This window comes from Bombina bombina, chromosome 3, assembly GCF_027579735.1.
Source record: "Bombina bombina isolate aBomBom1 chromosome 3, aBomBom1.pri, whole genome shotgun sequence".
Lineage (NCBI taxonomy): Eukaryota > Metazoa > Chordata > Amphibia > Anura > Bombinatoridae > Bombina > Bombina bombina.
This window is the reverse complement of record NC_069501.1, coordinates 1,105,497,548-1,105,523,587: the sequence shown is the minus strand read 5'-3', so window position 1 is coordinate 1,105,523,587 and position 26,040 is coordinate 1,105,497,548. Positions and strand designations below refer to the sequence as shown.

The following is a 26,040-nucleotide window of genomic DNA, read 5'->3' as shown; positions in this document are numbered from 1 at the left end:
ACTATAATCTCAACAGATGCAAGTCTTACAGGTTGGGGAGCTGCGTGGGGGTATCTGACGGCACAAGGGGTTTGGGAATCTCAGGAGGTGAGATTTCCGATCAATATTTTGGAACTCCGTGCAATTTTCAGAGCTCTTCAGTCTTGGCCTCTTCTGATGAGAGAGTTGTTCATTTGTTTTCAGATAGACAATGTCACAACTGTGGCATACATCAATCATCAAGGAGGGACTCACAGTCCTCTGGCTATGAAAGAAGTATCTCGAATTTTGGTTTGGGCGGAATCCAGCTCCTGTCTAATCTCTGCGGTTCATATCCCAGGTATGGACAATTGGAAAGCGGATTATCTCAGTCGCCAAACGTTGCATCCGGGCGAATGGTCTCTTCACCCAGAGGTATTTCTTCAGATTGTTCAAATGTGGGAACTTCCAGAAATAGATCTGATGGCTTCTCATCTAAACAAGAAACTTCCCAGGTATCTGTCCAGATCCCGGGATCCTCAGGCGGAGGCAGTGGATGCATTCTCTTCCTTGGAAGTATCATCCTGCCTATATCTTTCCGCCTCTAGTTCTTCTTCCAAGAGTAATCTCCAAGATTCTGAAGGAATGCTCGTTTGTTCTGCTGGTAGCTCCGGCATGGCCTCACAGGTTTTGGTATGCGGATCTTGTCCGGATGGCCTCTTGCCAACCGTGGACTCTTCCGTTAAGACCAGACCTTCTGTCTCAAGGTCCTTTTTTCCATCAGGATCTGAAATCCTTAAATTTAAAGGTATGGAGATTGAACGCTTGATTCTTGGTCAAAGAGGTTTCTCTGACTCTGTGATTAATACTATGTTACAGGCTCGTAAATCTGTATCCAGAGAGATATATTATAGAGTCTGGAAGACTTGTATTTCTTGGTGTCTTTTTCATCATTTTTTCTTGGCATTCTTTTAGAATACCGAGAATATTACAGTTTCTTCAGGATGGTTTAGATAAGGGTTTGTCCGCAAGTTCCTTGAAAGGTCAAATCTCTGCTCTTTCTGTTCTTTTTCACAGAAAGATTGCTATTCTTCCTGATATTCATTGTTTTGTACAAGCTTTGGTTCGTATAAAGCCTGTCATTAAGTCAATTTCTCCTCCTTGGAGTTTGAATTTGGTTCTGGGGGCTCTTCAAGCTCCTCCATTTGAACCTATGCATTCATTGGATATTAAATTACTTTCTTAAGTTTTGTTCCTTTTGGCCATCTCTTCTGCCAGAAGAGTTTCTGAATTATCTGCTCTTTCTTGTGAGTCTCCTTTTCTGATTTTTCATCAGGATAAGGCGGTGTTGCGAACTTCTTTTGAATTTTTACCTAAGTTGTGAATTCCAACAACATTAGTAGAGACATTGTGGTTCCTTCATTATGTCCTAATCCTAAGAATTCTAAGGAGAAATCGTTGCATTCTTTGGATGTTATTAGAGCTTTGAAATATTATGTTGAAGCTACTAAGTCTTTCCGAAAGACTTCTAGTTTATTTGTTATCTTTTCCGGTTTTAGAAAGACCAGAAAACTTCTGCCATTTCTTTGGCATCTTGGTTGAAATCTTTAATTCATCTTGCCTATGTTGAGTCGGGTAAGACTCCGCCTCATAGGATTACAGCTCATTCTACTAGGTCAGTTTCTACTTCCTGGGCGTTTAGGAATGAAGCTTCGGTTGATCAGATTTGCAAAGCGGCAACTTGGTCCTCTTTGCATACTTTTACCAAATTCTACCATTTTGTTGTATTTTCTTCTTCTGAAGCAGTTTTTGGTAGAAAAGTACTTCAGGCAGCGGTTTCAGTTTGAATCTTCTGCTTATGTTTTTCATTAAACTTTATTTTGGGTGTGGATTATTTTCAGCAGGAATTGGCTGTCTTTATTTTATCCCTCCCTCTCTAGTGACTCTTGTGTGGAAAGATCCACATCTTGGGTAGTCATTATCCCATACGTCACTAGCTCATGGACTCTTGCTAATTACATGAAAGAAAACATAATTTATGTAAGAACTTACCTGATAAATTCATTTCTTTCATATTAGCAAGAGTCCATGAGGCCCGCCCTTTTTTGTGGTGGTTATGATTTTTTTGTATAAAGCACAATTATTCCAATTCCTTATTTTATATGCTTTCGCACTTTTTTCTTATCACCCCACTTCTTGGCTATTCGTTAAACTGAATTGTGGGTGTGGTGAGGGGTGTATTTATAGGCATTTTAAGGTTTGGGAAACTTTGCCCCTCCTGGTAGGAATGTATATCCCATACGTCACTAGCTCATGGACTCTTGCTAATATGAAAGAAATGAATTTATCAGGTAAGTTCTTACATAAATTATGTTTTTGTTGACTGCCCCTTTAAGCATTTTTTGAATAGTAAAAAAGCTCAAGTTACTCTAGAAGATTTGATATTAAGCTCTGTAGGCCTTCCTGTAGAGACCCAAACCTCCTTGTAGATTTGACAAGAAAAAGTACACTGCACAAATAAAAATATAAAGGTCAAATACATTTAAAATTATGAATAATACATATTGCAATGATTCATGTTAAAAATAAGCCACTAAGTTTTTTTGTTTTGTTATTACAACAATTAAACAGACAGTTTAGTGTCCCCTTTAATTTCACTTGCTTAAAGGTTTACCTACTTTTTAGGAAAGCTATATTGTGATCAAGTACTAACACTGTGTGTGGTGTGGTTTTTCCGATATGTAGTTTAGGTTAGTACATTAATTCTTCAGTTCATATTTAGACATTATTGTACCCTGTGTCAGAAAACAAAACAATTTAGCAAGTTCATGTAGCATATGTGTTTACCTTTCAGCACATGCATGTATTTCTCCAACATAGGTGTGTCCGGTCCACGGCGTCATCCTTACTTGTGGGATATTCTCTTCCCCAACAGGAAATGGCAAAGAGCCCAGCAAAGCTGGTCACATGATCCCTCCTAGGCTCCGCCTACCCCAGTCATTCTCTTTGCCGTTGTACAGGCAACATCTCCACGGAGATGGCTTAGAGTTTTTTAGTGTTTAACTGTAGTTTTTATTATTCAATCAAGAGTTTGTTATTTTGAAATAGTGCTGGTATGTACTATTTACTCAGAAACAGAAAAGAGATGAAGATTTCTGTTTGTATGAGGAAAATGATTTTAGCAACCGTCACTAAAATCCATGGCTGTTCCACACAGGACTGTTGAGAGCAATTAACTTCAGTTGGGGGAACAGTGAGCAGTCTCTTGCTGCTTGAGGTATGACACATTCTAACAAGACGATGTAATGCTGGAAGCTGTCATTTTCCCTATGGGATCCGGTAAGCCATGTTTATTACGATCGTAAATAAGGGCTTCAAAAAGGGCTTATTAAGACTGTAGACTTTTTCTGGGCTAAATCGATTGATTATTAACACATATTTAGCCTTGAGGAATCATTTTATCTGGGTATTTTGATATAATAATATCGGCAGGCACTGTTTTAGACACCTTATTCTTTAGGGGCTTTCCCAAAGCATAGGCAGAGCCTCATTTTCGCGCCGGTGTTGCGCACTTGTTTTTGAGAGGCATGGCATGCAGTCGCATGTGAGAGGAGCTCTGATACTTAAAAGACTTTCTGAAGGCGTCATTTGGTATCGTATTCCCCTTGGGGCTTAGTTGGGTCTCAGCAAAGCAGATACCAGGGACTGTAAAGGGGTTAAAGTTCAAAACGGCTCCGGTTCCGTTATTTTAAGGGTTAAAGCTTCCAAATTTGGTGTGCAATACTTTTAAGGCTTTAAGACACTGTGGTGAAAGTTTGGTGAATTTTGAACAATTCCTTCATGTTTTTTCGCAATTGCAGTAATAAAGTGTGTTCAGTTTAAAATTTAAAGTGACAGTAACGGTTTTATTTTAAAACGTTTTTTGTACTTTGTTATCAAGTTTATGCCTGTTTAACATGTCTGAACTACCAGATAGACTGTGTTCTGAATGTGGGGAAGCCAGAATTCCTACTCATTTAAATAAATGTGATTTATGTGACAATGACAATGATGCCCAAGATGATTCCTCAAGTGAGGGGAGTAAGCATGGTACTGCATCATTCCCTCCTTCGTCTACACGAGTCTTGCCCACTCAGGAGGCCCCTAGTACATCTAGCGCGCCAATACTCCTTACTATGCAACAATTAACGGCTGTAATGGATAATTCTGTCAAAAACATTTTAGCCAAAATGAACACTTATCAGCGTAAGCGCGACTGCTCTGTTTTAGATACTGAAGAGCATGACGACGCTGATAATATTTCTGAAGGGCCCCTAACCCAGTCTGATGGGGCCAGGGAGGTTTTGTCTGAGGGAGAAATTACTGATTCAGGGAACATTTCTCAACAAGCTGAACCTGATGTGATTGCATTTAAATTTAAGTTGGAACATCTCCGCATTCTGCTTAAGGAGGTATTATCCACTCTTGATGATTGTGACAAGTTGGTCATCCCAGAGAAACTATGTAAAATGGACAAGTTCCTAGAGGTGCCGGGGCTCCCAGAAGCTTTTCCTATACCCAAGCGGGTGGCGGACATTGTTAATAAAGAATGGGAAAGGCCCGGTATTCCTTTCGTCCCTCCCCCCATATTTAAAAAATTGTTTCCTATGGTCGACCCCAGAAAGGACTTATGGCAGACAGTCCCCAAGGTCGAGGGAGCGGTTTCCACTTTAAACAAACGCACCACTATACCCATAGAGGATAGTTGTGCTTTCAAAGATCCTATGGATAAAAAATTAGAAGGTTTGCTTAAAAAGATGTTTGTTCAGCAGGGTTACCTTCTACAACCAATTTCATGCATTGTCCCTGTCGCTACAGCCGCATGTTTCTGGTTCGATGAGCTGATAAAGGCGGTCGATAGGGATTCTTCTCCTTATGAGGAGATTATGGACAGAATCAATGCTCTTAAATTGGCTAATTCTTTCACCCTAGACGCCACTTTGCAATTGGCTAGGTTGGCGGCTAAGAATTCTGGGTTTGCTATTGTGGCGCGCAGAGCGCTTTGGTTGAAATCTTGGTCGGCTGATGCGTCTTCCAAGAACAAGCTACTTAACATTCCTTTCAAGGGGAAAACGCTGTTTGGCCCTGACTTGAAAGAGATTATCTCTGATATCACTGGGGGTAAGGGCCACGCCCTTCCTCAGGATCGGCCTTTCAAGGCAAAAAATAAACCTAATTTTCGTCCCTTTCGTAGAAACGGACCAGCCCAAAGTGCTACGTCCTCTAAGCAAGAGGGTAATACTTCTCAAGCCAAGCCAGCTTGGAGACCAATGCGAGGCTGGAACAAGGGTAAGCAGGCCAAGAAACCTGCCACTGCTACCAAGACAGCATGAAATGTTGGCCCCCGATCCGGGACCGGATCTGGTGGGGGGCAGACTCTCTCTCTTCGCTCAGGCTTGGGCAAGAGATGTTCTGGATCCTTGGGCGCTAGAAATAGTCTCCCAAGGTTATCTTCTGGAATTCAAGGGACTTCCCCCAAGGGGGAGGTTCCACAGGTCTCAGTTGTCTTCAGACCACATAAAAAGACAGGCATTCTTACATTGTGTAGAAGACCTGTTAAAAATGGGAGTGATTCATCCTGTTCCATTAAGAGAACAAGGGATGGGATTCTACTCCAATCTGTTCATAGTTCCCAAAAAAGAGGGAACGTTCAGACCAATCTTAGATCTCAAGATCTTAAACAAGTTTCTCAAGGTTCCATCGTTCAAGATGGAAACCATTCGAACTATTCTTCCTTCCATCCAGGAAGGTCAATTCATGACCACGGTGGATTTAAAGGATGCGTATCTACATATTCCTATCCACAAGGAACATCATCGGTTCCTGAGGTTCGCATTCCTGGACAAACATTACCAGTTCGTGGCGCTTCCTTTCGGATTAGCCACTGCTCCAAGGATTTTCACAAAGGTACTAGGGTCCCTTCTAGCTGTGCTAAGACCAAGGGGCATTGCTGTAGTACCTTACTTGGACGACATTCTAATTCAAGCGTCGTCCCTTCCTCAAGCAAAGGCTCACACGGACATTGTCCTGGCCTTTCTCAGATCTCACGGATGGAAAGTGAACGTGGAAAAGAGTTCTCTATCTCCGTCAACAAGGGTTCCCTTCTTGGGAACAATAATAGACTCCTTAGAAATGAGGATTTTTCTGACAGAGGCCAGAAAAACAAAACTTCTAGACTCTTGTCGGATACTTCATTCCGTTCCTCTTCCTTCCATAGCTCAGTGCATGGAAGTGATCGGGTTGATGGTAGCGGCAATGGACATAGTTCCTTTTGCGCGCATTCATCTAAGACCATTACAACTGTGCATGCTCAGTCAGTGGAATGGGGACTATACAGACTTGTCTCCGAAGATACAAGTAAATCAGAGAACCAGAGACTCACTCCGTTGGTGGCTGTCCCTGGACAACCTGTCACGAGTGATGACATTCCGCAGACCAGAGTGGGTCATTGTCACGACCGACGCCAGTCTGATGGGCTGGGGCGCGGTCTGGGGATCCCTGAAAGCTCAGGGTCTTTGGTCTCGGGAAGAATCTCTTCTACCGATAAATATTCTGGAACTGAGAGCGATATTCAATGCTCTCAAGGCTTGGCCTCAGCTAGCGAGGGCCAAGTTCATACGGTTTCAATCAGACAACATGACAACTGTTGCGTACATCAACCATCAGGGGGGAACAAGGAGTTCCCTGGCGATGGAAGAAGTGACCAAAATCATTCTATGGGCGGAGTCTCACTCCTGCCACCTGTCTGCTATCCACATCCCAGGAGTGGAAAATTGGGAAGCGGATTTTCTGAGTCGTCAGACATTGCATCCGGGGGAGTGGGAACTCCATCCGGAAATCTTTGCCCAAGTCACTCAGCTGTGGGGCATTCCAGACATGGATCTGATGGCCTCTCGTCAGAACTGCAAAGTTCCTTGCTACGGGTCCAGATCCAGGGATCCCAAGGCGGCTCTAGTGGATGCACTAGTAGCACCTTGGACCTTCAAACTAGCTTATGTGTTCCCGCCGTTTCCTCTCATCCCCAGGCTGGTAGCCAGGATCAATCAGGAGAGGGCGTCGGTGATCTTGATAGCTCCTGCGTGGCCACGCAGGACTTGGTATGCAGATCTGGTGAATATGTCATCGGCTCCACCTTGGAAGCTACCTTTGAGACGAGACCTTCTTGTTCAGGGTCCGTTCGAACATCCGAATCTGGTTTCACTCCAGCTGACTGCTTGGAGATTGAACGCTTGATCTTATCGAAGCGAGGGTTCTCAGATTCTGTTATCGATACTCTTGTTCAGGCCAGAAAGCCTGTAACTAGAAAGATTTACCACAAAATTTGGAAAAAATATATCTGTTGGTGTGAATCTAAAGGATTCCCTTGGGACAAGGTTAAGATTCCTAGGATTCTATCCTTCCTTCAAGAAGGATTGGAAAAAGGATTATCTGCAAGTTCCCTGAAGGGACAGATTTCTGCCTTGTCTGTGTTACTTCACAAAAAGCTGGCCGCTGTGCCAGATGTTCAAGCCTTTGTTCAGGCTCTGGTTAGAATTAAGCCTGTTTACAAACCTTTGACTCCTCCTTGGAGTCTCAATTTAGTTTTCAGTTCTTCAGGGGGTTCCGTTTGAACCCTTACATTCCGTTGATATTAAGTTATTATCTTGGAAAGTTTTGTTTTTAGTTGCAATTTCTTCTGCTAGAAGAGTTTCAGAATTATCTGCTCTGCAGTGTTCTCCTCCTTATCTGGTGTTCCATGCAGATAAGGTGGTTTTACGTACTAAACCTGGTTTTCTTCCAAAAGTTGTTTCTAACAAAAACATTAACCAGGAGATTATCGTACCTTCTCTGTGTCCGAAACCAGTTTCAAAGAAGGAACGTTTGTTGCACAATTTGGATGTTGTTCGCGCTCTAAAATTCTATTTAGATGCTACAAAGGATTTTAGACAAACATCTTCCTTGTTTGTTGTTTATTCCGGTAAAAGGAGAGGTCAAAAAGCAACTTCTACCTCTCTCTCTTTTTGGATTAAAAGCATCATCAGATTGGCTTACGAGACTGCCGGGCGGCAGCCTCCCGAAAGAATCACAGCTCATTCCACTAGGGCTGTGGCTTCCACATGGGCCTTCAAGAACGAGGCTTCTGTTGATCAGATATGTAGGGCAGCGACTTGGTCTTCACTGCACACTTTTACCAAATTTTACAAGTTTGATACTTTTGCTTCTTCTGAGGCTATTTTTGGGAGAAAGGTTTTGCAAGCCGTGGTGCCTTCCATTTAGGTGACCTGATTTGCTCCCTCCCTTCATCCGTGTCCTAAAGCTTTGGTATTGGTTCCCACAAGTAAGGATGACGCCGTGGACCGGACACACCTATGTTGGAGAAAACAGAATTTATGTTTACCTGATAAATTACTTTCTCCAACGGTGTGTCCGGTCCACGGCCCGCCCTGGTTTTTTTAATCAGGTCTGATAGTTTATTTTCTTTAACTACAGTCACCACGGTACCATATGGTTTCTCCTATGCAAATATTCCTCCTTAACGTCGGTCGAATGACTGGGGTAGGCGGAGCCTAGGAGGGATCATGTGACCAGCTTTGCTGGGCTCTTTGCCATTTCCTGTTGGGGAAGAGAATATCCCACAAGTAAGGATGACGCCGTGGACCGGACACACCGTTGGAGAAAGTAATTTATCAGGTAAACATAAATTCTGTTTTTCCGAAATATAAGTTTTGTTTAGTATCCTTGATCTATTAACTGCTGTGAGGAAAAGCTCTTAGTAGAATATGACCTAACTTTTTTCCCTCTTTCAGACAGAAGCTGGCAGTAAAGCAATATTTTCGAAAGTGATGGTTATTACAAGTAAGTCCTTTTCTCTGGAATCTGTTTCTAAACTCTCACAGAGAATCGTATCTAATGTATTTCACAGAGCAAATAGAAATATTTCTCCTGTATTTTAGTGAGTAAATCTGACTAAACTTACATTTACCAAAGGGTGCTGATTCCACATGCATCCAGGGACTCATTAACTAAAATGTATATGTAAACCAATTTTCCTCTATAGCAGTGAAAGCCAGTTTGTCAGTAACATAAGTCCCATTTCTAGAATATATAATTTAAACACTCATTTTAGATGATTTTACCCCTTGGCTGCTAGACGTCAGACATCTCTTGGAGCCAAAGGTTGCAAAGTCATCTTTTGCTCTATTTAATGAACAGATGCTCTCCTGCTAAATGAACTGAAGCTTTGCTAAATAACTTGTAGCTTTTTAACATGCCATATTTTTTATTTTCTTAATTAAGATATGTTAAGTCCACAACGTCCTCAATTACAAGTGGGAATATCACTCATGGCCAGCATGAGGAGGCAGAGAGCACCACAGCAAAGCTATTAAGTGTCACTCTCCTACCCATAACCCCCAATCATTCTCTTTGCCTCTGTCAATGGAGGAGGTGAAGTTTTGGTGTCTGAAGAAAACTAGAATTTATCGCTACAAGCAAGAATGTTGGGTCTAGCCATACTTCACATTAGTCTCTTAAGTAGGGCAGTGGTGGCTTTAAAGCAGTTAGGAACTTGTGAGGTTAGCCTTGCTGCGTTTTCCGAACTTATTTGCTGCCCATGATATAGAAATCCAGAGTAGGTTTACTCTGTTCTTTCTTTTCTCCACCGTTCTCTGTGAGGAGTTGTATCCTCTCACACCATGTGAGTCATCTAACTGCCAGTCGGCTAGATTGCAGGTAAGTGCTTTCTGTCTTCTGAGTAGGAGACTAGCACTTTTAAGATTTCCTGCAGCTTTAAGGGGACAAACAGATCTTGAATAGGATTGATTGTGGCAGAATGCAGGCACGGTTTTTTTATGTGATAAGAGACTTGGGTTAACCCTTCTTATAGTTACAAAGGTATTAACCTTTTTAATGACACGGTGAGTCCACAGATTATCAATTACTGTTGGGAATATCACTCCTGGCCAGCAGGAGGAGGCAAAGATCACCACAGCAAAGCTGTAAAAGTGAAGGTAAACTTTGATAAAATGAAAGCCCGTTTTTAAAAAAAATACTATTAAAAACAGGGGCACTTTCATTAATCAAAGTTTAGAAGGCAGCCGTTTTGATTAAAAACGTACCTTTCTCCAACATAGGTGTGTCCGGTCCACGGCGTCATCCTTACTTGTGGGATATTCTCTTCCCCAACAGGAAATGGCAAAGAGCCCAGCAAAGCTGGTCACATGATCCCTCCTAGGCTCCGCCTACCCCAGTCATTCTCTTTGCCGTTGTACAGGCAACATCTCCACGGAGATGGCTTAGAGTTTTTTAGTGTTTAACTGTAGTTTTTCATTATTCAATCAAGAGTTTGTTATTTTCAAATAGTGCTGGTACGTACTATTTACTCAGAAACAGAAAAGAGATGAAGAATTCTGTTTGTATGAGGAAAATGATTTTAGCAACCGTAACTAAAATCCATGGCTGTTCCACACAGGACTGTTGAGAGCATTAACTTCAGTTGGGGGAACAGTTTGCAGTCCTTTGCTGCTTGAGGTATGACACATTCTAACAAGACGATGTAATGCTGGAAGCTGTCATTTTCCCTATGGGATCCGGTAAGCCATGTTTATTACGATTGTAAATAAGGGCTTCACAAGGGCTTATTTAGACTGTAGACATTTTTTGGGCTAAATCGATTGATATTAACACTTATTTAGCCTTGAGGAATCATTTATTCTGGGTATTTTGATATAATTATATCGGCAGGCACTGTTTTAGACACCTTATTCTTTAGGGGCTTTCCCAAAGCATAGGCAGAGTCTCATTTTCGCGCCGGTGTTGCGCACTTGTTTTTGAGAGGCATGGCATGCAGTCGCATGTGAGAGGAGCTCTGATACTGATAAAAGACTTCTGAAGGCATCATTTGGTATCGTATTCCCCTTGGGTTTGGTTGGGTCTCAGCAAAGCAGATACCAGGGACTGTAAAGGGGTTGAAGCTTAAAACGGCTCCGGTTCCGTTATTTTAAGGGTTAAAGCTTCCAAAATTGGTGTGCAATATTTTCAAGGCTTTAAGACACTGTGGTGAAAGTTTGGTGAATTTTGAACAATTCCTTCATGTTTTTTCGCAATTGCAGTAATAAAGTGTGTTCAGTTTAAAATTTAAAGTGACAGTAACGGTTTTATTTCAAAACGTTTTTTGTACTTTCTTATCAAGTTTATGCCTGTTTAACATGTCTGAACTACCAGATAGACTGTGTTCTGAATGTGGGGAAGCCAGAATTCCTATTCATTTAAATAAATGTGATTTATGTGATAATGACAATGATGCCCAAGATGATTCCTCAAGTGAGGGGAGTAAGCATGGTACTGCATCATTCCCTCCTTCGTCTACACGAGTCTTGCCCACTCAGGAGGCCCCTAGTACATCTAGCGCGCCAATACTCCTTACTATGCAACAATTAACGGCTGTAATGGATAATTCTGTCAAAAACATTTTAGCCAAAATGAACCCTTGTCAGCGTAAGCGTGGATGCTCTGTTTTAGTTACTGAAGAGCATGACGACGCTGATATTAATATCTCTGAAGGGCCCCTAACCCAATCTGAGGGAGCCAGGGAGGTTTTGTCTGAGGGAGAAATTACTGATTTAGGGAACATTTCTCAGCAGGCTGAATCTGATGTGATTACTTTTAAATTTAAATTGGAACATCTCCGCATTTTGCTTAAGGAGGTATTATCCACTCTGGATGATTGTGAAAATTTGGTCATCCCAGAGAAACTATGTAAAATGGACAAGTTCCTAGAGGTGCCGGGGCTCCCAGAAGCTTTTCCTATACCCAAGCGGGTGGCGGACATTGTTAATAAAGAATGGGAAAGGCCCGGTATTCCTTTCGTCCCTCCCCCCATATTTAAAAAATTGTTTCCTATGGTCGACCCCAGAAAGGACTTATGGCAGTCAGTCCCCAAGGTCGAGGGAGCGGTTTCTACTTTAAACAAACGCACCACTATTCCCATAGAGGATAGTTGTGCTTTCAAAGATCCTATGGATAAAAAATTAGAAGGTTTGCTTAAAAAGATGTTTGTTCAGCAGGGTTACCTTCTACAACCCATTTCATGCATTGTCCCTGTCACTACAGCCGCATATTTCTGGTTTGAGGAACTGATTAAGGTGCTCGATAGTGACTCTCCTCCTTATGAGGAGATTATGGACAGAGTCAACGCTCTCAAATTGGCTAATTCTTTCACTCTAGACGCCTCTTTGCAATTGGCTAAGTTAGCGGCTAAGAATTCTGGGTTTGCTATTGTGGCGCGCAGAGCGCTTTGGTTGAAATCTTGGTCGGCTGATGCGTCTTCCAAGAACAAGCTACTAAATATTCCTTTCAAGGGGAAAACGCTGTTTGGTCCTGACTTGAAAGAGATTATCTCTGATATCACTGGGGGTAAGGGCCATGCCCTTCCTCAGGATCGGCCTTTCAAGGCAAAAAATAGACCTAATTTTCGTCCCTTTCGTAAAAACGGACCAGCCCAAGGTGCTACGTCCTCTAAGCAAGAGGGTAATACTTCTCAGGCCAAGCCAGCTTGGAGACCAATGCAAGGCTGGAACAAGGGAAAGCAGGCAAAGAAACCTGCCACTGCTACCAAGACAGCATGAAATATCGGCCCCCGATCCGGGACCGGATCTGGTGGGGGGCAGACTCTCTCTCTTCGCTCAGGCTTGGGCAAGAGATGTTCTGGATCCTTGGGCGCTAGAAATAGTCTCCCAGGGTTATCTTCTGGAATTCAAGGGACTTCCCCCAAGGGGAAGGTTCCACAGGTCTCAGTTGTCTTCAGACCACATAAAAAGACAGGCGTTCTTACATTGTGTAGAAGACCTGTTAAAAATGGGAGTGATTCATCCTGTTCCATTGAGAGAACAAGGGATGGGGTTCTACTCCAATCTGTTCATAGTTCCCAAAAAAGAGGGAACGTTCAGACCAATCCTAGATCTCAAGATCTTAAACAAATTTCTCAAGGTCCCATCGTTCAAGATGGAAACCATTCGAACTATCCTTCCTTCCATCCAGGAAGGTCAATTTATGACCACGGTGGATTTAAAGGATGCGTATCTACATATTCCTATCCACAAGGAACATCATCGGTTCCTAAGGTTTGCATTCCTGGACAAACATTACCAGTTCGTGGCGCTTCCTTTCGGATTAGCCACTGCTCCAAGGATTTTCACAAAGGTACTAGGGTCCCTTCTAGCTGTGCTAAGACCAAGGGGCATTGCTGTAGTACCTTACTTGGACGACATTTTGATTCAAGCGTCGTCCCTTCCTCAAGCAAAGGCTCACACGGACATTGTCCTGGCCTTTCTCAGATCTCACGGATGGAAAGTGAACGTGGAAAAGAGTTCTCTATCTCCGTCAACAAGGGTTCCCTTCTTGGGAACAATAATAGACTCCTTAGAAATGAGGATTTTTCTGACAGAGGCCAGAAAAACAAAACTTCTAGACTCTGGTCGGATACTCCATTCCGTTCCTCTTCCTTCCATAGCTCAGTGCATGGAAGTGATCGGGTTGATGGTAGCGGCAATGGACATAGTTCCTTTTGCACGCATTCATCTAAGACCATTACAACTGTGCATGCTCAGTCAGTGGAATGGGGACTATACAGACTTGTCTCCGATGATACAAGTAAATCAGAGGACCAGAGACTCACTCCGTTGGTGGCTGTCCCTGGACAACCTGTCACGAGGGATGACATTCCGCAGACCAGAGTGGGTCATTGTCACGACCGACGCCAGTCTGATGGGCTGGGGCGCGGTCTGGGGATCCCTGAAAGCTCAGGGTCTTTGGTCTCGGGAAGAATCTCTTCTACCGATAAATATTCTGGAACTGAGAGCGATATTCAATGCTCTCAAGGCTTGGCCTCAGCTAGCGAGGGCCAAGTTCATACGGTTTCAATCAGACAACATGACAACTGTTGCGTACATCAACCATCAGGGGGGAACAAGGAGTTCCCTGGCGATGGAAGAAGTGACCAAAATCATTCTATGGGCGGAGTCTCACTCCTGCCACCTGTCTGCTATCCACATCCCAGGAGTGGAAAATTGGGAAGCGGATTTTCTGAGTCGTCAGACATTGCATCCGGGGGAGTGGGAACTCCATCCGGAAATCTTTGCCCAAGTCACTCAGCTGTGGGGCATTCCAGACATGGATCTGATGGCCTCTCGTCAGAACTTCAAAGTTCCTTGCTACGGGTCCAGATCCAGGGATCCCAAGGCGGCTCTAGTGGATGCACTAGTAGCACCTTGGACCTTCAAACTAGCTTATGTGTTCCCGCCGTTTCCTCTCATCCCCAGGCTGGTAGCCAGGATCAATCAGGAGAGGGCGTCGGTGATTTTGATAGCTCCTGCGTGGCCACGCAGGACTTGGTACGCAGATCTGGTAAATATGTCATCGGCTCCTCCTTGGAAGCTACCTTTGAGACGAGACCTTCTTGTTCAGGGTCCGTTCGAACATCCGAATCTGGTTTCACTCCAGCTGACTGCTTGGAGATTGAACGCTTGATCTTATCGAAGCGAGGATTCTCAGAATCTGTTATCGATACTCTTGTTCAGGCCAGAAAGCCTGTAACTAGAAAGATTTACCACAAAATTTGGAAAAAATATATCTGTTGGTGTGAATCTAAAGGATTCCCTTGGGACAAGGTTAAGATTCCTAGGATTCTATCCTTCCTTCAAGAAGGATTGGAAAAAGGATTATCTGCAAGTTCCCTGAAGGGACAGATTTCTGCCTTGTCTGTGTTACTTCACAAAAAGCTGGCCGCTGTGCCAGATGTTCAAGCCTTTGTTCAGGCTCTGGTTAGAATTAAGCCTGTTTACAAACCTTTGACTCCTCCTTGGAGTCTCAATTTAGTTCTTTCAGTTCTTCAGGGGGTTCCGTTTGAACCCTTGCATTCCCTTGATATTAAGTTATTATCTTGGAAAGTTTTGTTTTTAGTTGCAATTTCTTCTGCTAGAAGAGTTTCAGAATTATCTGCTCTGCAGTGTTCTCCTCCTTATCTGGTGTTCCATGCAGATAAGGTGGTTTTACGTACTAAACCTGGTTTTCTTCCAAAAGTTGTTTCTAACAAAAACATTAACCAGGAGATTATCGTACCTTCTCTGTGTCCGAAACCAGTTTCAAAGAAGGAACGTCTGTTGCACAATTTGGATGTTGTTCGCGCTCTAAAATTCTATTTAGATGCTACAAAGGATTTTAGACAAACATCTTCCTTGTTTGTTGTTTATTCCGGTAAAAGGAGAGGTCAAAAAGCAACTTCTACCTCTCTCTCTTTTTGGATTAAAAGCATCATCAGATTGGCTTACGAGACTGCCGGACGGCAGCCTCCCGAAAGAATCACAGCTCATTCCACTAGGGCTGTGGCTTCCACATGGGCCTTCAAGAACGAGGCTTCTGTTGATCAGATATGTAGGGCAGCGACTTGGTCTTCACTGCACACTTTTACCAAATTTTACAAGTTTGATACTTTTGCTTCTTCTGAGGCTATTTTTGGGAGAAAGGTTTTGCAAGCCGTGGTGCCTTCCATTTAGGTGACCTGATTTGCTCCCTCCCTTCATCCGTGTCCTAAAGCTTTGGTATTGGTTCCCACAAGTAAGGATGACGCCGTGGACCGGACACACCTATGTTGGAGAAAACAGAATTTATGTTTACCTGATAAATTACTTTCTCCAACGGTGTGTCCGGTCCACGGCCCGCCCTGGTTTTTTTAATCAGGTCTGATAATTTATTTTCTTTAACTACAGTCACCACGGTACCATATGGTTTCTCCTATGCAAATATTCCTCCTTAACGTCGGTCGAATGACTGGGGTAGGCGGAGCCTAGGAGGGATCATGTGACCAGCTTTGCTGGGCTCTTTGCCATTTCCTGTTGGGGAAGAGAATATCCCACAAGTAAGGATGACGCCGTGGACCGGACACACCGTTGGAGAAAGTAATTTATCAGGTAAACATAAATTCTGTTTTATGTTTTTTTTCACTGCCAGAGCAGCTTCCCCCACCCGGAGATCCTCTCTTCACACGTCATCAATGACTAATCCAGCTTCCTCCAGTCACAGCATGGCCTCAGGCAATGACTACCCTGGGGGGAAAGCCGTGATTGGAGGAAGCTGGATTAGTCATTGATGACGTGTGAAGAGAGGATCTCCGGGTGGGGGAAGCTGCTCTGGCTGTGCAAAGAGAGGTAATTTTTTAATCAAAACGGCTGCTTTGAAAACTTTAAATGAAAGTGCCTCTATTTTTAATAGTATTTTTAAAAAACGGGCTTTCATTCATCAAAGTTTACCTTCACTTTAAGTATCACTTCCCTTCCCACAAACCCCAGTTATTCTCTTCTTCCTGCGGTACTATAAAGAGGTGAAGTTTTAGCTGTCCGAAGAAATTGTATTTCTTTTACTTCAAGCAAGATTTTTTTAATTTTGTATGACAGAGTAGGTTTACTCTGAACTTTTCAAGTCTGGGTCTAGCCGTACTCCACGTTAGTCTCTTCAGTAAGGCAGTGGTGGCTTTAAAGCAGTTAGGAACTTGTAAGTTGGCCCTTGATGCATTTTCCTAGAATTTTTGCTGTTCTATGTGTGGAAAGCCAGAGTAAGTTTACTCTGTCTTTTCTTGTTTTCCACAGGTCTCTGTGAGGAGGGGCATCTTCTCATGCCGGGTGAACTGTCGTCCTGCCTGACAGCTGAATATACAGGTAAGTGCCTTTTGTCTTCTGGGGCTAGGAGGCTGGCACTGCAAGGGTTCAGCCCTATCTGTAGTTATTTTGGGACAAAGAAATCCTTAAGGACAATTTCTGGCAGTGAGCAGGCACTTTTAATGTGATTGGGGAGACTTAGGAGTTAACTTCAGTATAGAAGGGGTTAACCCTAATTGGAGCTCAGATTAATCATATAATAATTGTCAATTTCTTATGTATAAGAAAATTTTGGCTCAGTGTTTTAGACATGGTTAAGGACTGGAGGTTGTCAGTTTAAATTCCTATGTATTTTGGATTTTATTAGAGGAGAAATGAGGAGACTGTACATACGATATTTATGTCTTTATTTTCTAGAGGAGAGCTCACTTTTATGTGTTGGTGTTTTTATCTTCCTCTCTCTCAAACATAAACGGAACTCAGTGTGAGGGTTGCTTTTCCTTATGGCCGGATGAAATGCGATGTATGCGCGCTTCATCTTCTTGCAGTGTTTGTTCCCACCTCCTTCACAGACACAGAGTGGCACCATTTTGGTTTCTAAGAATACATTCCGTAGTTCCGCCTCGTCCTCTAGGTGGAGATCGGAGTGGCGCTCTTGTGTTTAAAGTTTTTTACATTTATTTTAAGAGGATCTATTGTCCAACATTTAGAAGCCACAATAGGTGTTTTATTAATTATTTACCAAGGGCTACGCTAGACCTGAAGGATTTACTCATGAAATAGTATTTTAAATCCTTTGTAAAAAGTTCCATGCACTGTTTTTTCTTTTAGCAGTATGAATTTTGTCTTTAATAAAGACTCAATGTGGGGCAAATGTACTTGAGAGATAAATAATATGAATTTGTCTATAATTTTATGTTCTGCTTGATTAGATTTTCTATGCTATGTAAGCAGTGTGAAATATTTGCCGTTTTTGTTTCCCTATACGGGTGGGACAAATTATAAAAATATTGTGTGTACAGTTGATTCGCTGCCTCAGCACCTCATTTTCTCCCAAGATTATGCTGTTTAGTTATTGCAACAGCTTGTCCTATATGTCTCAAGCTTTAATGGTGTCACAGGCAATTCCCTGCGGTTCCTCTTAATCTCAAGGAGGATTGCGTTTGCTTGCAATTTTTACAGCTTAGATATCTCAGCGATATATGCTAAACCTCTGAGCCTCATATCTCCCAGGATGATACTGTTTAGACAATGGCACAGTTTTCTCCTTATCTGTCCCAAGCCTCTATGGCGCCACATGCAGTACCCTGCGGTTCCTCTTAATTTTCTGGAGGAGTATGTTTGCTTACAGAGTTTGCTGCTCAGGTGTCCTGCGGCTTTGCCTGTTTTTCCTTATCTTCAGGAAATATGCAAGAGGATATATTTTTTAATTTTTTTGGATTGTAAGGTTTCTGCCCCACATTCTTCTACGCAGGTTGCTTTCTCTTCTGAGTTGAAGAGATATCGCCGGTAGGTTTCTGAGGGTGAAATCTCAGATTTGGACAGTTTAATTCCTTCATCTTATGCTGAAGTCATATATTTCAGATGCATGCCTGATCGCCTCGTGTATTGTAAAGGAGGTTTTGGCTACTTGGATGACATTGAGTCCCTTGTCGTCAGCCTTTGAGAGTTTGTGAACACTATCATTTCAGTGATGTTTCCTTCTATGAGGAAGTGTTTCTAGATGTGCCTTGGAATTTTTCCCAGGATTAGGAGAAGCTAGGGAAACCTTTCTCCTTGTCTCCTGTCCCTCAAGGGATTTTCATGTAGCTTACCCTGTTTTAATGCACGGTGTCTTTAGTAGAGGAATATTTTTCTACTACGACTCATAGAACTTCTATCCTTATGGTGTTGTTTTTCGGATCCTTGGATGAAAAGCTGGAGGTTTAATTGTTGTTTTCGAACAATGTCTTGTCTTATTTGACTTGCTGTGCTAGTCCGTCTGGGTTTGTGGCTGAAATCTTTTTCAGACGAGAAGCCTACCTGTGGCTTAGCAGTTCAGCATAGGATTTATAGTTCTGCAGTTGCAGGTTCAATATTGCGTTTCCTCCAATTCCACGCTTCGGGCGTTTTTTTTTCAAAAATGAGTCCTTGTTTGGACTTAGCTGACATAATTGTCTCCTGACTTTACGGGTGAAAGGAGGTTTTTCATCCACTCGTAAGGAGAATAAAACTAAAGGAAGGATTAGTCATGTTTCTTGGAATCCTAACTAAGGTTTCCTCCCAGGGGCAGATTTCTCTTTCTTGAGTATCTGCAATTCAGGTATGATGAGAGGCTTTTCCTGAACTGAATTCAGGCACTTCCTCTCCAGGAGCGATAGTTCCACTCCCAGTTTGGGAACGGAATCTAGGTATTTACCTCAAGTTCCTCAGGTTTTGTCCTTCAAAGTAGTATACTTGGTTCAAAAGGACCTGTTCAGAATAAACATAGATCTGAAGGATGTGTGTTTATTTTTTCCTTTATCGGGATCTGCTCAAGTTTCTGAGTCTTGTCATACTAGAAAGATGTTTAGGTCTTGAGGTATTACAATGATGCTCTTCTTCAGATGTCATCCTCCTTCGAGCTCTCTCTCTTTCTAGAGATTTTTGTTTCTCTGAAGTTAATCGCTTGGAGATTGAACGCTTAGTCCTGTCTAAGCGGGTGGGGGGTCGGTCTTTTATTCTTTCTTCAGGACAGTCTGGAGAAAGGTGGGTTTTTTTTTTGTTTTTTTTTTCAGTCAGTTCTCTGAACAGATTCACGCATAAGTGTCTAGCGGACGCGCCAGATGTGTAATTTTTTTGATCAGGTCTTGGTCAGATTCAGGCCTATGTTTAAGTCTGTTGCTCCTCCTGGGAGTCTTAACTTTGTCTTAAAGTTTTGCCACAGGCTCTGGTTGAGCCATTGCATTCCATAGTTATTAAATCGTTATCTTGGAAGGTTTTGTTTCTTATAGCTATCTCATCTGCTCAGAGAGTATCGGAACTCTCTACTTTGCTAGTGTGATTCGCCTTATCTTTTTCATGCCCATGAGGCGGATTTTCGCACTACATTAGGTTCTTTCAAAAAGATTTTTCAAGAAATTGTTCCTTCTCTTTGACATAATTCTTTTCTGGAGAACATTTGTTGCACAACTTGGAGGTTATTCATGATTTAAGATTTTATTTCTTTCATGTAATTGGCAAGAGTCCATGAGCTAGTGACGCATGGGATATACAATCCTACCAGGAGGGGCAAAGTTTCCCAAACCTCAAAATGCCTATAAATACATACACCCCTCTCCACACCCACAATTCAGTTTTACAAACTTTGCCTCCTATGGAGGTGGTGAAGTAAGTTTGTGCTAAGATTTCTACGTTGATATGCGCTTCTCAGCATTGTTGAAGCCTGATTCCTCTCAGAGTACAGCGAATGTCAGAGGGACGTGAAGGGAGTATCACTTATTGAATACAATGATTTCCCTAACTGGGGTCTTTTTCATAGGTTCTCTGTTATCGGTCGTAGAGATTCATCTCCTACCTCCCTTTTTTAGATAGACAATATACTCTTAATTTACTATTACCTCTACTGATAACTGTGGATGGGTTTCTTTTGGTAAGTATGTTTTTTATTACTTAAGGCACCCCAGCTATGGTTTGGCACTTTATGCATTTATATAAAGTTCTAAATATATGTATTGTACTTATATTTGCCATGCGTCAAGTTCATGTATTGCCTTCTGCAGACTGTCAGTTTCATATTTGGGGAAAATAACATTTTAAGAAAAATTTTTCTTACCTGGGGTTTAGTCTCTTTTTCTAATTGACTACTTTTTTCTTGCAAATTGCGGGCGGTATTAGGCCCGCAGGTGCGCCAAATGCTAGACTTTATTGCGTCATTTTTAGCGCGAGAATTTTTTGACGCGAAAAATACGTCCGTGACGCAACTTCGTCATTTCCGGCGTCGTCGTTGACGCCGAAGCCTTACACACGGTTGCGTCGTTGGTGACGTAAGTGTGTCATTTCCGGTTATTGTTGGTGCCAAATAATTTCAGTTACGTTATGAGTCATACTTGGTGCAAAACTTTTTCATTCTTTTAATACCCCATTGATGTTTGCCTCTTGCCTTTTTCTCTGTCAGAGGGCTATGCTATTTGCATTTTTTCCCATTCCTGAAACTGTCATATAAGGAAATTGATAATTTTGCTTTATATGTTGTTTTTTCTTTTACATTTTGCAAGATGTCTCAATCTGATCCTGCCTCAGAAGTATCTGCTGGAACTTTGCTGCCTGACATCGGTTCTACCAAAGCTAAGTGCATTTGTTGTAAGATTGTGGAAATTATTTCTCCGAATGTCATTTGTAATAGTTGTCATGATAAACTTTTACATGCAGATAGTGTGTCCATCAGTAATAGTACATTGCCAGTTGCAGTTCCTTCAATTTCTAATGTACATGATATACCTATGAATTTTAAAGAATTTGTTACTGATTCTATTCAGAAGGCTTTGTCTGCATTTCCACCTTCTAATATACGTAAAAGGTCTTTTAAAACTTCTCATTCAGTTGATGAAATTTCAAATGACCAACATTATAAATTATCCTTTACCAGCAAATTCTATAGAGTTTTGTGAAAAAAATCCCCAAAGTTGATGGGGCTATTTCTACTCTTGCTAAACATACCACTATTCCTATGGAAGATAGTACTTCCTTTAAGGATCCTTTAGATAGGAAGCTTGAATCTTATCTAAGGAAAGCCTATTTATATTCAGGTCATCTTCTCAGACCTGCTATTTCTTTGGCTGATGTCGCGGCTGCATCAACTTAATGGTTGGAGAATTTAGGGCAACAAGAATTGGATTCTGATGTATCTAGCATTATTTGCTTACTGCAATATGCTAATCATTTTATTTGTGATGCCATTTTTGATATTATCAAAATTGATGTTAGACTGATGTCTTTAGCTAGAAGAGCTTTGTGACTTAAATCTTGGAATGCTGATATGACATCTAAGTCTAGATTACTATCTCTTTCTTTCCAAGGTAATAATTTATTTGGTTCTCAGCTGGATTCTATTATTTCAACTGTTACTGGGGGAAAGGGAGTTTTTCTGCCTCAAGATAAAAAAACCTAAGGGTAAATCTAAGGCTTCTAACCGTTTTCGTTCCTTTCGTTAGAATAAGGAACAAAAATCGAATCCTACCCCCAAGGAATCTGTTTCCAATTGGAAGCCTTCCTCAAATTGGAATAAATCCAAGCCATTTAAGAAACCAAAGTCAGCCCCTAAATCTGCATGAAGGTGCGGCCCTCATTCCAGCTCAGCTGGTATGGGGCAGATTAAGGTTTTTCAAGGATTTTTGGATAAATTCTGTCAAATCAATGGATTCAGAGCATTGTCTCTCAAGGGTATTAAATAGGATTCAGAGTAAGACCTCCTGTGAGATTTTTTCTCTCACGCATTCCAGCAAATCCAGTAAAAGATCAGGCTTTCCTGAAGTGTGTTTCAGACCTGGTTGTCTTCAGGGGTAATCATGCCCGTTTCCTTTTCAGGAACTAGGTCTGGGGTTTTATTCAAATCTATTCATTGACCCAAAGAAAGAAAATTTATTCAGACCAGTTCTGGATCTGAATATTTTGAATCGTTATGTAAGAGTACCAACTTTCAAGATGGTGACTATATAAGGACTATTCTGCCTTTTGTTCAGCAAGGACATTATATGTCTACAATAGACTTGCAGGATGCATACCTTCATATTCCGATTCATCCAGAACATTATAAGTTCCTGAGATTCTCTTTTCTAGACAAGCATTACCAATTTGTTGCTCTTCCATTTGGCCTAGCAACAGCTCCAAGAATCTTTTCAAAGGTTCTAGTTGCCCTACTCTGCGGTGTTTCCTTATTTGGACGATATCTTCGTACTAGCTCAGTCTTTACGTTCTGCAGAATCTCACACGTTTCATCTAGTGTTGTTTCTTCGAAAACATGGTTGGAGGATCAATTTACCAAAAAGTTCTTTGATTCCTCAGACAAGGGTCACATTTTTAGGTTATAAGAAATACAAAAAGGTGTTAAAGATAATGACACTCTCTTCTCTAATAAGCTACCCCAAATGGTGAGTACTACCCACCGGAAGTAGGTTAAAAAAGGTGAGTGAGGGATAGCGCTAATCAAAGCATAGAGAATATTAAAAGGATGTGTGTACAACTCTCACCTGAGAGAGGAAATATATCCAAACTATCAGTGCTAGCAAAACAACAATTTTTCACCTTTTTAGGTTTCCAGATAGATTCAGTGTCCATGACTGTTTCTAACAGGCAAGAGACGCTTGAAATTGGTTGCAGCTTGTCGGCACCTTCAGTCTCAATCATTCCCTTTAGTGGCTATGTGCATGGAAGTTTTAGGCCTCGTGACTGCTGCATCGGACGCGATTCCTTTTGCTTGTTTTCACGAGACCTCTCCAGCTTTGTATGCTAAATTAGTGGTGCAGGGATTATACAAAGATATCACAATTAATATCCTTAAATCTCAATGTACGATGCTCTCTGACGTGGTGGTTAAATGACCGTTTAGTTCAAGGGGTTTCTTTTGTTCGACCAACCTGGACTGTGATAACTACAGATGCAAGTCTTTCGGTTTGGGGATCTCTGACTGCTCAAGGGGATTGGAAATCTCAAGAGGCGAGATTACCAATCAATATTTTAGAACTCTGTGCAATTTTCAGAGCTCTTCAGTTTTGGCCTCTGTTGAAGAGAGAACCGTTCATTTGCTTCAAGACAGACAATATCACAACTTTGGCATATGTCAGTCATCAGGGTGGGACTCACAGTCCTCAAGCCATGAAAGAAGTATCTCGGATACTTGTTTGAGCGGAATCCAGCTCCTGTCTAATCTCTGCGGTGCATATCCCAGGTGTAGACAATTGGGAAGCGGATTATCTCAGTCGTTAGACTTTACATCCAGGAGAGTGGTCTCTCCATCCAGATGTGTTTTCTCAGATTGTTAAGATGTTGGGTCTTCCAGAGATAGATCTCATGGCCTCTCACCCAAACAAGAAACTTCCCAGATACCTGCCCAGGTCCAGGGATGTTCAGGCGGAAGCAGTGGATGCGCTAACCATTCCATGGAATTACCCTGCTTACCTCTTTCCGCCTCTAGTTCTTCTTCCAAGAGTGATTTCCAAAATCATGCAGGAACCATCGTTTGTGTTGCTGGTGGCTCCAGCATGGCCTCTCAGGTTTTGGTATGCGGATCTTGTTTGGATGTCCAGTTGCCAGCCTTGGCCACTTCCGTTAAGGCCAGACCTACGGTCTCAAGGTCCATTTTTCCATCAGAATCTCAAATCATTAAATTTGAAGGTATGGAAATTGAATGCTTAGTGCTAAGTCATAGAGGTTTCTCTGACTCAGTGATTGATACTATGTTACAAGCTCGTAAATCTGTTTCCAGGAAGATTTGCTATCGAGTTTGGAAGACTTACATTTCATGGTGTTCTTCCCATAAATTTTCTTGGCATTCTTTTAGAATTCCTTGAATTTTACAGTTTCTTCAGTATGGTTTGGATAAAGGTTTGTCTGGAAGTTCCTTGAAGGGACAAATCTCTGCTCTTTCTGTTTTATTTCACAGAAAGATTGTCTCAGGGCGTGTGCTCTGGAGACATTCCTGGGAGGCACAGGGATTATTGATCTTGGAAGTGTCTGCGTTCCTCTTTTACAGTGAGGGCGAGTTACATTGCTCTGATGGCTTGGCTTCAGTCGTTATTAAATTGACTTACATCACCTTCCAGGATGGAACTCGGTGTTCCTTAGCCTTGTATTAGGTGATTTGATTTGTTCAGTGGGTGGCAGCTCACATTTGCTGTCTGTGTTCCACTCCTTTAGGGGTGAACAATTGGACTTCTGAACACAAAGATGATTCATTCCGGGGAGTGGGCTCTCTGTCCGGTGGTGTTTTCTAGGTAAACCCTAAAATTGGGGGGGGGGTTCTGGAGTTGGCTTCTGGCGTTTTGGCAGACCGCAAAGCTTAAGAGGTTAGGTCCATGGTCAAGCGATTCGCAGACCACCTTGATAAATATTCTAGCGTGTTTTTTATTGGGAATCGGTAGTGCATTCCTATTTCCTCCATTTTTCTCTCCTTTTACGAGTCTTTATTTGTATCAAGCAGGAGAGACAGTCAGTGATTCTAATAGCCCCTGCGTAGCCTCACAGGATCTAGTATGCAGACCTTGTGGAATAGTCTCCTCTCCCTCCTTAGAGACCTTCTCTAATGAAGGACCTTCTGAATCAGGGACCCTCCCTTCATTCGTTTTTCGCTTCTCTAAAGCTGTCTGCTTGGATATTGATCGCTTAGTAAGCGTGGTTTTTCTGACTCAGTCTTTTAGACCATGTTTCAGGCTTGCATGACAGTTACTAGAAAGTTTTCCCATAAGATATAGCGTAAATATCTTATTGGTGTGAATCCAAGGGTTTCTCTCGGAGTAGGGTCAGGAAGGCCTGGAGAAGGGGTTTTGTTTCTTGTTGCCAATTTCTTCTGTGAGGAGATTCTATGCACTCTCAGCGTTGCTGTTTGATTACCCTTATCTTATCTTCATTCTGATAAGATGGTTCTGTGTACAAAGTTAGGCATCCTTCCTAAAGTTGTTTCAAATAGGATTATGATCAGGAAATCGTTGTCTTCCTTGTGTCCTAATCCTCCTTCTCATAAGGAGCGTTTGTTGCACAACCTAGATGTGGTGCGTGCGCCGAAATTCTACTTACAGACGACTAAGGACTTTCGCCAGTCTTCTGCTTTGTTTGTCTGTTTCTCTGAGAAACGCAAGGGTCAGAAGGCTACGGCTACTTGTCTTCCGCAGCCTCCTTAGAGAACCACGACTCACTCCACGAGAACTGTTTCTTCTTCCTGGGCTTTCAAAAATGAAGCTTCTGTTTAACAAATTTGCAAGGCTGCAGCTTGGTCCTCTATGCACTCTTTTTCAAAATTTTATAAATTTGATACTTTTGCCTCGTCTGAGGCTTCCTTTGTGAGAAAGGTTCTTAAAGCAGTGGTGCCTTCTGTTTAGTTTACTTTTCTTGTCCCTCCCTTATCTGTGTCATCTTGCTTGGGTATTGATTCCCAACAGTAATTGATGATGATCCGTGGACTCACTGTGTCATTAGAAAGAAAACAAAATGTTATGCTTACCTGATAGATGTATTTCTTTTTTGACACGCCCTGTTTTTTCATATAGTTTTTTTATATAAACCTCAGGCACCTCTACACCTTGTGTTATTTCCTTTCTTTTTCCTTTGGTCGAATGACTGGGGTTTGCGGGAAGGGAAGTGATACTTAACAGCTTTGCTGTGGTGCACTTTGCCTCCTCCTGCTGGCAAGGAGTGATATTCCCAACAGTAATTGATGATGATCCGTGGAAAGAAATACATTTAT

At 42.1% G+C, this 26,040-nt stretch overlaps 1 protein-coding gene across 1 annotated transcript in view; it reads left to right on the top strand.

Annotated features, from left to right (window-relative positions):
* The window catches only part of PDS5B (PDS5 cohesin associated factor B), an 890,287-nt gene that overhangs the window by 476,364 nt on the left and 387,883 nt on the right, over nucleotides 1-26,040 (top strand). Inside the window, exon 15 of the mRNA XM_053708457.1 lies at nucleotides 8,784-8,832. Coding sequence (XP_053564432.1) covers nucleotides 8,784-8,832 — 49 coding nt within the window. The remainder of the gene's footprint in view (nucleotides 1-8,783; nucleotides 8,833-26,040) is intronic.